General features: G+C 37.1%; 1 protein-coding gene across 1 annotated transcript; it reads right to left on the reverse strand.

Moving 5' to 3' along the window:
- Window positions 1-556: 556 nt before the first annotated feature.
- LOC141659393 (uncharacterized) lies at window positions 557-4,929 on the reverse strand. The gene is made up of 6 exons (XM_074466245.1): window positions 4,730-4,929; window positions 3,455-3,648; window positions 2,558-2,638; window positions 1,697-1,936; window positions 1,256-1,333; window positions 557-1,161 (listed from the first exon to the last, which is right to left on the reverse strand). The coding sequence occupies exons 1-6, from the start codon at window positions 4,842-4,844 to the stop codon at window positions 898-900; spliced, it is 972 nt and encodes a 323-aa protein (XP_074322346.1). The 5' UTR covers window positions 4,845-4,929; the 3' UTR covers window positions 557-897.
- Window positions 4,930-13,931: the final 9,002 nt, after the last annotated feature.

Raw genomic sequence — 13,931 nt, forward strand, 5'->3', positions numbered from 1 at the left:
TCACATGAATGTGAAGAATCCCAATATGTTAATTTGAGTCAACTAATTACAACATGTCCAAATGTCATGTGTTTTTTCAGAGCAATTTTGATAACTCTAAAACTACTCTTTGATATTTTAGGTCATGTTTACATATTTTTGAAATCGAAATTAATTGGTTAAGGTGTTAATTTATAATTTATTGGAAGTTTTTAAAAAATTGAATTATCGATAATTTTTTAAAATTGGCCATTTTCTATTAAAGGGCAAAGAAACTAGTGTGTTATTCTTATAATAATGAAAATTTTGATCGAAAATTTGCCATTTTTCCATGAATTGTATTAAGAATGCTTTAATTATTTTGGATTGAGATTATTTATTTATTTATTCACTCAACTTATTTATGTTATATATAATTATGATAACCTTCCTTGAGTTTACAATTTCTTCGTTCTATCTTTAGTGACCTCTTTACTTATTCCATAAGAACATAAATGTTATCATGAAACAATTACATTGTTATACTTTATTCTGATTTTGTCTCCAACAACAAACATATTTGTTTCCAAACTGGAATATAATTTTTGTCCAGGGGTAATGATGGGGCTTCTTGTTTCTTCTTTATAATTAAACATACATACATACTTTCCATCAAACAAAAAAAAGACAGAACTGGAACAAATATCAATCATCTTGCAACAGAATACATACTTCAGCAAATTAAACAAGCTTTACAAGCTTGCTTACTGTACCAAAAACATTAAGTTCTAGGAGAATTTACAAGTTTGGTTCTTTCAAAACACATCCTAATTCCAGGATTCAAAATAACCAGCCTGAGAGCATCATTGTGGATTTTTACAAGCATAATTCTGAGAAACCGAATTCTCCAGTAAGTTGGTAATGCAGGAGGATAATTAGTTAACTTTGGCTGGCACCAGTTAGCCGCGTAGAGCGCCGGGTTCTCCTCATCTCAGATTTGACTTTGCAATTCTGAGTGGGACCAGATCCGCTCGTGTCATCCACAGTTCGGTTGCGTCTCTGCTTCTTCCTTAATGGGGGTTCAATGGGTGCTTGGTTCTGAGAGTTTCCATTTGGCAACTCCTCCTCGTCATGTACTACAAATTCACTTTTGGGCACTGTATACTTCCATTGAGTGCCACAACCCGGACAGATTCTCTCAGCCTACAAATAGCAAGTATAATATATAATTTACAAAGATCGTAAAATATCATTATCGGTAGCAAATATAGCACAACAGGAAAATTTAGACACATACCCTTCTTTGGGAAAATTTCCTTGTCAGACAGTAGTTATGGATGCGAACAGTACAACTTTCATTTGAACATGCATCTGCCTGAAAACAACACATTTATCAAGTAACGCAACATAAACAAAACTAGAGGTGTGAATTAAGCAAGACAATGACAAGTACAAAACACGTGGATTCCTGAGCAAGCTATCTACCGGGTTGAGATATGTTGAGCATTATATGTTACTTAAGTAAGCATATCAGATACATAAATATATACTTGCTCCTGCAGTGCTGGGAACATTTCTATATAGCAATTGCTGGCAAATGTGATATTGCTATAGGAAAAATACACAAGGTTAAGCAATTTTCCGGTGAAAAAAACATGCATATTACAAAACTCTAGAGACCATGTATTAAGTAAAGGTATCCATGCAGTCTAGAAAAAAATTTGGCTAAAATAAGGACCTTCACTCCAGCCTCATTACAGACATCACAAGCAGGAACATCATTATTACGGAACCAGCTCCGCAGGTCCAAAAAGGATCTAACGCCAAATCCAATCCTACCATCTGAGGTTGCACATAGCCATTTATCACGTACTAGCTCATCCAGAGTTCGTTCCTTTTGGGACAAGGAAAAATTCCTGAAAGCAGCGGGAACCTGAGATGAAACCCCCTGCGACTCTGTTCCACCTCCATTTGGAACCTGGCACACACATGGTAAGATAATCAACTGCTGAACTGCAGGAATCAATATTCGAGAAATTTTTTCAATTGGTGTTGCATTTTATGTTGACTATAATGATTATAGTTTTGATGCATAAGGTGCTAAACGTCAAGATACTAGATCAACCTACGGCTTTTCAACATGAGTGGACTGGCTGGAGCAGCATAGTTGAAAAAATAAGGGGGGGGGGGCAACCAGGCAAGACTAAGACCAGATAAGTAAACTAAAGTATGAAGAGAGAAACTTTAGGTTTATTTGGTAGGGAAATTGATACACACGCATGACACATTCCATCTTCACCAGGAAGCCTTTCATTACATCCTATACTGATCTAGCCTTCCATACTGAAACTACCAAATGCATCATACAAATAGTTTGTATAAGATGTAAAGAAAAGAAATAGGAAGACAAGGCATAACATATACTTCCTAGAAATTATTGTAGCAAGATTTTTCTTGCATTTAATATTTGATCGAGCAAGGTAAATGAGAAATCATAAATCACAGGGCAGCTATATGCAAGTGAAGCATCAACAATGTATATTATATATTTAATGGATAGGTGCTCACAGAAACTTTTGGATGGGCAACGCATTTTTACCTGATTTTCCAACCGTATATTAAGAGCATCGATATTGGAAATGCTACCCTGAGCTGTATCATCTTGTATAATAGCTTCAATCTGATATTAAGTACTTGCAGGTCAGAAAACTTAGACAGGCTACTGTTATAATAGTTCTGCAAATAAACTGACAAGCTTGAAGTATTCCATATAAATAAATCTGGATAAAACAGGTTCTTTGTCTCCTATATATAAAACACTTAAGCATTTAAATCAGACAAATTAAAAAAAACTTCAATGGGTACACCAAAAAACAGACAAACTATGTGCAGAACTTGATCATATCAGTAGGTGTTTCCAAACATTGTGTTCCATGCAATTTATAAATTGATACATCTGAGTCCAATTGACTTCATCAAATAAATCTTCAGTGAATGTCTTTACATAAAACATATAATCTATAACCTTATACATCCAATATTATGTGCCTTTACCTCTAAAAATGCTGCATAATCTTGCATTAGCAGAAACATTAAGCAAAATAATGCAACTATGTCTTTAGATAGAACATATAATCATGTATGTGTTTCCACCTAACAGCAATACAGTACAAGCTGAAATACGTAGAAATTTAAAATCTATGAAGGTAACCATTTGATAAATATATTCCTAAATGCATCAACTATTGATATATTATAACTAATCAAATATATAAACTGCTCCTTGTGAAATATCTTCTTGACATAAAATGGGGGCGTGATTGGAAATTTTGTACCCGATTCAACTACTCTTTTTATTAAATTTCTTTCCCTTGTAGATTTGTTCACTATAAAAACAAATTTAAAACGACGACTAAAAGCATGGTGTATTACACAAATCCTAAAAACATTCAAACAATGAAAAACACACGCAATGCAGAGGTAGACCAACACTTACTATTCCTTTATAGAAAGCAATTTGAGGAACCGTGTACTTGGTTCCAAGCTTGGACTGTTCATCTGCGACATTGTTGACCACTCCATAATATACAGTGCCATCATACTGGTTTCTGAACGCACGTAACTCAAATTGCACGTAAGCAAGATTGGAATTTATTTTCTTAAGAAAATCATGGAACAAGCGTTCACTATCTGGTAAAAAAAAAATAACAGAGTATGTGATCAAGAATCATTAGTACATCTAGTTCATTCCCGAACTTCACTAAAAGTTTCAAAAAAAACGGTCCGCGTGATTAACATAAGTGAAATGAGTAAATAGGTAGCATTACTTGAGCTATAGACTTCCCATGTCACTAAATTCACCTACTTCCATAAACTTGTACTCTTTGATTATCAGACTGTCACTACACCTTTTCAATTAATTCTCAACTAATCCATTGGGGCCTCTACAAACATAACAGAAATAACTAGCCAAGGGGAAAAACAGAAATTGAAATTAAAAACACAAAACTAATAGAAAAAAAAATCCAATTTTTAGTTCCGCAAAAACCGTTCCACGTAATCACGATATACAAAATGTGTAAACAGAAGCTTATACTTGGTTCAGTGTCATTAAATTCATCTACTATCATAAGTTATATTATTTCATTATCAGACTCTATTACTACATATTTTAACTAATTACCGACTAATCCATTGAAACCCTATAATTATAAACATAACCGAATTAACTAAGAAAGGAAAAAAATCAGAAATTGAAAAAAAAAAAAAAACTCACGGATAAAAATATCCAATTAATGTCTAACTTTTTATTTTGTAATTAGTTTCGCAAAAACCGGTCCACCTAATTAAGATATATAAAATGCGTAAACAAAAGCTTATACTTACTTCAGTGTCACTAAAGCCATCTACTGTCATAAAGTTGTATTCTTTTGTCATCCAACTCTATTACCAGTTTACTGCACCTTAACTAATTCTCGACTAATCCTTCGAACACTCTATCAACAAAATGCAACAAATAATTCCGAAAAAACACATATAACCGAAATAAACTACAAAAAGAAACCCAATTAATGTCTACACATTTCTAGCATCAACACTACGGACTATTGTACATAAAAACAGAGAGAACAATATATACACATACATAGAGAGAGGGGGGAGTGGGAGAGAGAAGGGGGAGGGGGGAGAGGGGGAGAGAGAGGGAGGCAGAGAGAGAGGGAGGGAGGGAGGCAGAGAGAGAGAGAGGGGGGGGAGAGAGAGAGAGAGAGACCTGATCGGTTGGCAGTAATTTTAGTAAAAATGGAACGAAATTCAGATTCTTTGAGAGGGCCTCGGGATAAGAGCGATTGAATCAGCGTGTGGTGTCTCCAGCTTAACGACGACATCACACACTAATAAAGCTTCGTTTCTTTTTCTTGTTTCTGGTTAAGAGTAAAACCCTAGATTTGATTTGTTATATACGATTTGGGGAAAATCGGTAGCAGATTGGCGGGAAATGATAATTAGTAATTGGCTCCGTCTATTTTGTTTTTTTTTTAAATAATAATAATTTTAAAAAAATAGTTTTAAAAGTAAAGACTTGTTCATAAATATATTGAAAAAAATTAAAGTTTTGCATAATTAATTACAAATTTAAAAAATATTTGCTTGAATGTTACAAATTCATTAAAATTGCAAAAGTACGGCATAGAAATAAAACATAAACTACGACCTTGATTTAGTTGGGCGGTCGTTGTAAAATACAGTTATTAAAACTCTGCAACTGTATTTCTTTCTTTCCCATCAACAAATATCATCGATTCCTTCGATTACTTGCAGATTCATGAATATAAATACAAAAATTTGTTAGGTATAATTAACATTACGTGCAATAATTGGACAGTTATATGAATCATAATTAACAAGAACAGACAATAACTAAGTAACAAAACAATACACGAAGGCAAACAAGAAAATAAACCGGTAACTGAATTAAAAAAGAGGGGATATAATACTTATCTCTAACATAAACTTTAACAAATCTAAAAGAACCCATAAAAGCTGAGTCGTCTAACCTTCAAGAAGTCTAAACTGTTTTTGAAGAGATTATTACCCCACTTACGCTGTGTTGGTTTGCAGCAATATCGCTTCCAGGATAAAACAGTTCAGAGTACTTCATCCACAGATACGTAGCACTCAACAGCTACCTGTACCTCAGTTCACCCAAAAAACCTATGTTATAATCTGTATGTTATGGAGGAGAGAAAGAGAGAAGGAGAGAAAGTAGCAACTAGGGTTTTCACAAGTCCGTGATATCGGTATATCTTATTCCAAACGTTTGGTTCCGTATATAATACAAAACAAAATGTAACCGAGGATATTACATTAATTAAAATAAATATTTTGACTTAATATGCATTTAGTAGAATATATCTCAAAATCAGAAACGTAACAGTTAGCCCATTAGTATTTACCCCGGCGAAGCAAATCCTGATCCAGCCCATCGGTATTTCCTTCAGCAATCCTGATCAGTATTCCAGCAAATCAGAGTTTATAATTTCTGATAAACAATTACTAATATTCCATTTACACATATTCAATACTCATATTAAAACAATATAATAAGTTAGTAAATATTTTAATTAAACAAGCAGTAAAATTCCTCGCACAGGTCGCCTCGCGTACGCGAGACGCCGAGATATACGCCCAAATCGCCCTTCGACCCGATCTGACCCAACCCGAGTCGTGTCATGGCGTGGCGAGGCAAGGCGGCGGTGGCGCGCGCGCGTGTGTGTGCGCGAGGCTCACAATAACACCATGCACACCCACATGTCTTAGTAGTTGTAAACTACTTTTGCACATGGCACCATATAAACCATACAACCCTTCTTTACCTTATCAATGTGGGACAAAACTCACACAACCCTTTCAAGCTACTAAATTTAACTCAATTTCTTTATGAATTACACTGAGAAAATGATTTAGATCCAAACAATATATACTTATTGAATTGAGATGCGAAAGAAAGAAAGGAAGGGGCAGGCAAAGGCAAGTGGACACTGAATCTTTGCCTTTCTCGAACCCGGAGGCCAAAAATAGGCGCCAACCTTTCTTCGTTTACATTTGTATAATACGAATTGAAGTTCAGTTAATATTCTTTACTATGATGCTTATAAGAGGATGGGATTTCTCGACAAAGATATGGAATGCGAAAACATATATATTTTTGGCTTTGGCGGAGAAGCAGTGAAAGTAAAAGGGACAGTGAGACTCCCTGTCACTATTAGAGAATATCCTCTCTCAACAACACAGATCGTCCAGTTCATGGTGGTGGATCACGAGTCATCTCACAATACTCTTCTTGGACGACCATTTTTAAAGGATATGTGAGTCTTCACTTCCATTCATCATTTATCCATGAAGTTTTCAACGCTTAATGGTATAGGATGCGTTCGAGGATGTCAAACTGATTCAAGAGAATGTTATAACAAGTCTATAAGAGAATTCTGCAAAAAGAGTTCTAACCAGAGTGAGAGGATCAACATGTTATACTCTTTTGACGAGTCAGAAGAAGACAATATGGAGGTGGAAGACATGGAGGCTGAAGACGAAGAGACGGAAGAAGAGTTTGATCTCAGCTTGTGTATGTCATTCGATTTGTATAACGCTGGAGCTATGAATAAAAAATAGGGATTCCTCATGTAAGGTGCGGCTCCGGCCCCTTACTTGCTTATATATTTAGTTGATTCAAGTAGGCCTTAGCCCGAATAGTAGACAGGCAACAATAAAATTCCTCCTAGCCTAGGGGGGTAGTGCATGTACTATCTCACTCAGTGTTAGTCAAAGGATGTTTACTTTCGTTTGTTTCTTCTATTCACCAATCGACAATAGCATCGCTTGAGACTAGTGCGAATTTTTACACCAAAATGTATTTTTAATACAATTTTGAAGTTTTTTATTTCAAAGTTTCTATCTTGAAGACATGGAGAAGAACTCTTATGATTATGATAAGTTTGAGTTATGTTAATCGTCGAAGAAAGGAATTATTTCCCAGCAAGCTAGAAGATGCAAAGTTATAATACACAAAGTTTCCCGATGAAGTGTTGCACTTCCTAGGGTATGCCCTAGGAGGACTTTCTTCGAGGGTACCATTATTTCAATTAAGATTGTTAGAGTTATAAGTTCATATACCATTTTATTATGATTTTCAAGAGCATCAAGAACAACTTCCGGACACGCCAGAAGAAGCAAGGCTCCTTGAAGAAGCCATATTCCCCTTAGGGCGTGTTCGGGGAAAGATTCCCCCAAATGGAGGAATTTTGGAGTTACTCTACTTCAATTAATTATTCCTTGGTTGTTGTTTATTCAAGATGACGATATTTCAAGGAGATAACATGCAACAAGATACACAATATGAAGTCTAAGTACGAAAGCGTGGTAAAGGAATAAATATGTACAAACTGCAGGGATTTTATAGAGGCCTACACCTCGAATAAAGTCATAGAAGTAGTCGCAAAGTAGCAAAAGACATAGGGAAGATAACACAAGATGTAAAGGGACTAAAAGGCGCACCTCATTAGAAATGGAAGGCCTAGCAGGAACACTCCTACTCTCGGGGGGTGGACAGGAGATAGTCAGTGTAAGGAAATGTCGCAAGGCGAGGAACAACACTCACAGGCATAACATCATCTATAGGGGCAACACCATCCTAAGGAGCACCGATGTCAGTCACATCAGCCACGACCATGCCTACTGTTACGATGGGCGCACTCGAAGCCTGAACATGGCGGTGATCGAATCCTAAGGCAACCCTCCTGTCGGCAATGGCATGTGTATTGTTCCTCCTGAAGTCATCAACATAAGACAATGTCTTTGCATCAAAGGAGCTAAATTAATAAGTGGGATTATTGTCCAAGAAAGTAGTAAGAAGCATGGAAAAACCCTGCTCGATCCCCTGATCACGAATCTCTCTCCTCTCTCCTGCCAACTGATCCTCTCGGAGCTCATCCACCTGAGTCTGAAACTGACACTGCTCGACAATTGTCGAATCCAAAGTGATGCGCAAGTTGGTGATGATCTCCCTATGTTGTCTCCGCTCCTCTACCCGTTCTGAGATCATAACATCTTTCTTTTTAGAAACCATCTTCAGCTTCTCCTCCGCAGCAGTGGCACATGCAAGTAAACTCACACGCTCCGTCTCAAGTCTCTCCAGACGATCCCTACCTCTCGGAGCCTCGGAAGCAACCTCCAAAGAAAGAAACAATAGATGTGCGGCTCTCTAACTCTGGCACTATCTCTGTTAGCTAGCACTAAGTCCCTCCAAGAAGATAACTCGTCATCTCTAATAAATGGAGTGACTAAAGGACCCAAGTGAGATTCCACCTGGGAAAGAGAAGAAGAAGCCTTCATCTTCTTTGAAGTACCAACTCTCGAACAAACTCAAGTATGCTTCGATGAAGGGACTGGAAGCGCATGAAAGACCTCCATATGAGGTGGACTAGGATATGCCTCGCGCTAAGAAGAAGGCTCAGTAATGTTCCACATTATGAACTGCCCTCTCGGAAGTCAAGTCAGGCCTGAAACACATCGGTATCTTAGGAGCCATACCTGAAAGTTAAACAAGAAACAGCTTAGTACGATGTACATAAGTAAGACATGACATATAGAAAAATGTGAAAAGACGAGGATAAGCGTATAAAAGACGTAAAAGGAGCAAGTATAACGAACATACATGATCAAATAAAGGAGTGCATGCAAGAATTAGTATACAAAATGTGAAAAATATACTAAGGTAAAAATTGAGAACTATTGCTACTACTGCTACTTAAGGCGCGCCCCAGGGGTATATTACCCAAAGTAGGGGCGCCCGCCACAAGTCTGCCTTTTTCGGATAGCCGGGATCCGACGAACATACCAGAGGAGGAGGAATGCCCGTCGTAGCCTCCATATCACCCCTCTCTCTATATATATATATACATATATATATATATACTCAAAACCCACATTAGGGTGAAGCACTACAATCATTCTCAAGTTATCCTCTGTAATAGGAGCTTCAACGTCAAAATTTGTATCGGGAAGACGAAGTATTGCACGAGCTCTCTTCGTGACCGCATTGTTCAACCTCATCACATTCGTATCATTTAGTTAAATGAGCGAGGAATGACATCACAAAATAAGGAAAGGTGCAAGAACATAAATGTAATTAGTGAGTAAAAAGTAAGTTAAAAAGACTCACAAGCATCTCCATTGAAATTCGTGCAAACTTTCTCAACATCATATAAGTAGAAGAAGGTGTCATTAGCCATTTCGTCGTTGTTTTTATTCTTCTTTACAAAGAATCTAGACAAGTCATGGCATGAACAGACAACCAAGTAGTGGAAACCCTTAACACCTCGGTAAAGACTAAAGAAGTAAGCAACCTCCCTAGCAGTAGGAGCACCAAAGTCATGACACACAAACAAAGCCAATGCCAACTTCCAACTATTAGGAGATAACTGAAGAGGAGCAATGTCATGCCACTCCAACATAGAGCGGAAAAAAGGATGAAGAGGTTCCCCGATACCAAGCTCAACTAAACTCAAGAAAGTGACCATCTAAGGTATTCCTAAAGTTCTCCCTATAGTTAAAAAGATGGCATCTCATAAAAGATAACGGATGAACCATATACCTTTCATCATATAATACTCCAGGGCAAATCCAATATGGGCATCTGATGCTCGCGATGCCGTACCAATAGAAGCCCATCTATCATGAAGCTTCCGAAGACTATTCATCTGCTTCTGAGTAAGCTTCTCCTTCTGATCGCTCATCCAATCCAAGTCCAATTAGCACTCTTTAACCTCCGGATGAAGATAAGGTATAGGAGACTCCTGAGGAGTAATGATGTACTCAGTAGTCGATGTAAAAAAGAACTCTGCCTCATCTCTAAACACATCCTTAATAGTAGGCTCATGCACATGACACTTTATTTCTTCATCAGAAACCACAGTCTTTCCTTTCCTCTTGCCGCTCGCCTCTAAATCTGAAATGTCATCCTCAGACCAATCTTCCAAAATGGAACGATGACTCGGAGCATGCGGTTCATAAAGAAAATTGAAAGTAGACGCCTCATGCTCAATAGCCATAGATATCTCTTCTCGCCGAATCTCGTCTACCAAAGTCTCGGAAAAATGAAGTAAGGACGAAGCCGACAAAGGAGATGGTGACCGAAGCGAGGTGGTGTAAAGCCCCAACTTGCAGTTGAACTCCGAAAACGGATGGAAATACGTAGGCTACTTGTCGTCCAGCTGCGATAAAAAAAGAAAGAAAAAAAGGTTAGGACGTGCCGCAACACCAACAAAAATAAAAAAAAATATTGAAGGAGTTAAGACACGCCCCAGCGAAAAAGACAAAAAATGCAAACTAGAGTTCTAAAGAACCTTGAACGCCCCCCATATTACGCGAAGGGCCGCGACTCGATAGCCGCAAAGCCCCGGGCGCGCCCCGCACTACGCGGAGGCCACAAACCCTAGATTCCTTCATGTCTCGAGCGCGCCCCGTGAATGGAATGGAGATCACGATCCGAGAATGTTAAAAGCTTTAGGCGTTCCCCGCATGATGCGGAGGCCGCAGTCTTTGGCTCCTAACGTGCTTCGGGCACGCCCCGTGAGGGGAAAAAGGGGGTCGCGACCCAAGACCCCCCACGGCGTGCCTCGGGCGCCCCCATGTGTATGTTGGTTATAATTTTTTAAAACCTAGATTTCAAAATTCAAGCTACTAACATAATTGGAAGTCAAATTGGTGCATCTACAAGAATCAAGAAGCTATGCATATAATATATATACATATACACACACGCAATATGGAATAAACATGGAAGTTCAAGAAGCTCAAAATTCTTACATATAGTAGCATACATGGATAAAATTGAAAAGAGAGACATGGGAGAGTACCTTGAAAGATGGTGGATGAGTGGGTTGAAGCTAAAACAAAGATGGAGTAAAAAACAACCTAGACCCAAGCTTCTTGAAATTTTTGGAGGAGATGAGTTTATGTTTTTTTAATTGGGTATTTCGGAAGATGGGAGGAGAAAATAAAATGGAAGAGAAAGAAGAATTAGAAGGAAGCAAAATTTAATTTTTTTGAAATTTGAACCCCCAGAATATATTCCCGAGGGGTAGGGCGCGCCCCATATGTCTCCGGAAGGGGGAAGGAAGAAATTTTTTATGAAATATTTTTGGGGAGGATATTTGCGTAAATTATTGATAAGAGATTTTACGGAATAAAAATTAAAGCACTTGTCATGAAGACTCGGAAGAAAATTTTACAATGAAGATTATCAACTAAAGCATTTTTTACGAAAGAAAGAATTTACGCATATGGAGGGAAATTTATTAGAAAAAAATGAAGTGAAGACATTGCGGATGATAAAGGTAGAATTATTCACGAAACACCGAAGGAAGTATAAGAAGATTTTCCAATTTGTTTTTTAACAAACTAGAAAATGGGGGGGCAGCTGTTATACCATAAAATCATCATGGATATTATATCGGATCTTTAAGAAAAATGGTCGGGTCACCACCGAGGATGAAGACTGACGAGTTTCGGAGAATGCGTATCCGGAGCCTAGGGCGTCCCCTATAGGACTCACCTTATATGGGAGTCGCTTACGACGACTATTGATGATGAGGAGTTATAATGACGATTTGTGAAATTTTATATATGAAGATTTATATATGAAGGTTTACGACGACCATCACAACTGGAGATTACAACAACCATAGTGAAGGAAGTGTGCGACGACCGCTACGATGACGATCACTATAGTAAAAGACGGTGATAAAAAACAAGTATTTATGTGGAGTCTATAAATGATGATTCAAATCCAAAGGAGAAAGAGTGAAATGATCAAGAAACGAAGAATGATTCGGGCTTCGGGGAAATGTCCCCGGACTCTCCTAGGGGGCGCCCCATGCTTTACGACCGCATGAGATAGTCGCTCCATAATGCAAGTGAGATGACAAGGAAGAATTAGCGAGGAGGTTGTTCCCACAACTAAACTGGGAAGTAAACAAATCATAAGAATCACACAAGAGAAGAAGAGGAGCCCCTGAATGAGATGTGTCCTAAGTCCAATCATGTATGGTGATTTAAGAAAAACTTTTATGTAATCTGTTTTTTATTTCAATTATATTGATAAAATACTTGTTTTATTTTTATCACGGACTTTATCTATTTAAGTGTTTAAATAAGATATACCATAGTTTAGAGTAAAGGTTTTATGGATTATGATGAGATCTAATCATGAGACCCAAAAGATGATAACTTTGAGTTTAAATAGTTTCTGGTCGTAGGATTACTAACTTGTAATTAGTAATCCACAAAGATCAGTACATACTATGCTTGCTTCATTATGAAGGATGTATGTTATCATAGATATTTGTGTGGTGTATCTATAGCTAAGAATTAAATTTGTAAAATTGAATTAGTGAGAGAATTATTTTTCTAAAGAGTTTAGAAAAATAATTAATGACTAAAAAAATTTTAATTATTAATTAATGGATTAACGAGATTAATCAAAACATGGTGTTAATAATAATATTATTTTATGGAAAAATTTAAGCTGGAAATTTTGTCTATATGTACACCATTATAAACCCTAATAGCCTTAATCCTATTTTTCACAAAACGAAAGAAGGAGGCAACCCTGATTTTCTCTCAACCTCTTCATCCCTCCATTGATTCGATCTCTTGGTGGATACCAATAGAGTGCTTCACACTTGAGGAGCAGCTGATGGAGGTCTTCATTCATCATCCTTTAATCGCTTTAAAGGTTAATAGTTGATCCCTTAATTTATTCACAAATTGTATGTAATTTATATGGGTTTTTATGCGATTTAATTGTTACCCATGCTTCCGTGTATGTGCTAAAACCCAAAAATGGTATCAGAGCATAGGTTGTATGCATCTAGATTCGTGATAAAAATTTCAGAATTTTATTATGTTGTATGAATTTTTTATTGATTTATTCATGTTTGGAGCAATATCGATTTAATTGTGAATTAAATATGACTATGCTATAAAAATAATTTTTGATCCCAAAATATGATTCTACAACTGTTTGAGATCAGCAGGATATTTTTTCTGATTTTTGTAATATACATTTAATTTTGATTTATTAAAGTTTTAAATTAAAAGTAAATAATTTGTATATATATAATTATTTGATGATTAGTGTAATCATTGCACAGATTTGCGTGCACAGACAAATAAATCAGAAAAAGTACAGTACATCAGCTGAAATTCAGTGGTTCGGGTTTGTGAGGCTGTTGCAGGTGTCTGCTGGAGTGTCCGGCTTGTGTGTTGCACGCGCGCTTTTTTTCTGACGCGCAACAGGCCGTTGTCTGGATTTTGTTTGGACTGGTTCGGACTCATACGAACTCCGACTGAGACGTGTAATATATCGTTGGATTCGTTTTTTTGAGATGCGCATGTTGGGATTATTTGATATT

This window comes from Apium graveolens, chromosome 5 (genome assembly GCF_009905375.1).
Source record: "Apium graveolens cultivar Ventura chromosome 5, ASM990537v1, whole genome shotgun sequence".
Lineage (NCBI taxonomy): Eukaryota > Viridiplantae > Streptophyta > Magnoliopsida > Apiales > Apiaceae > Apium > Apium graveolens.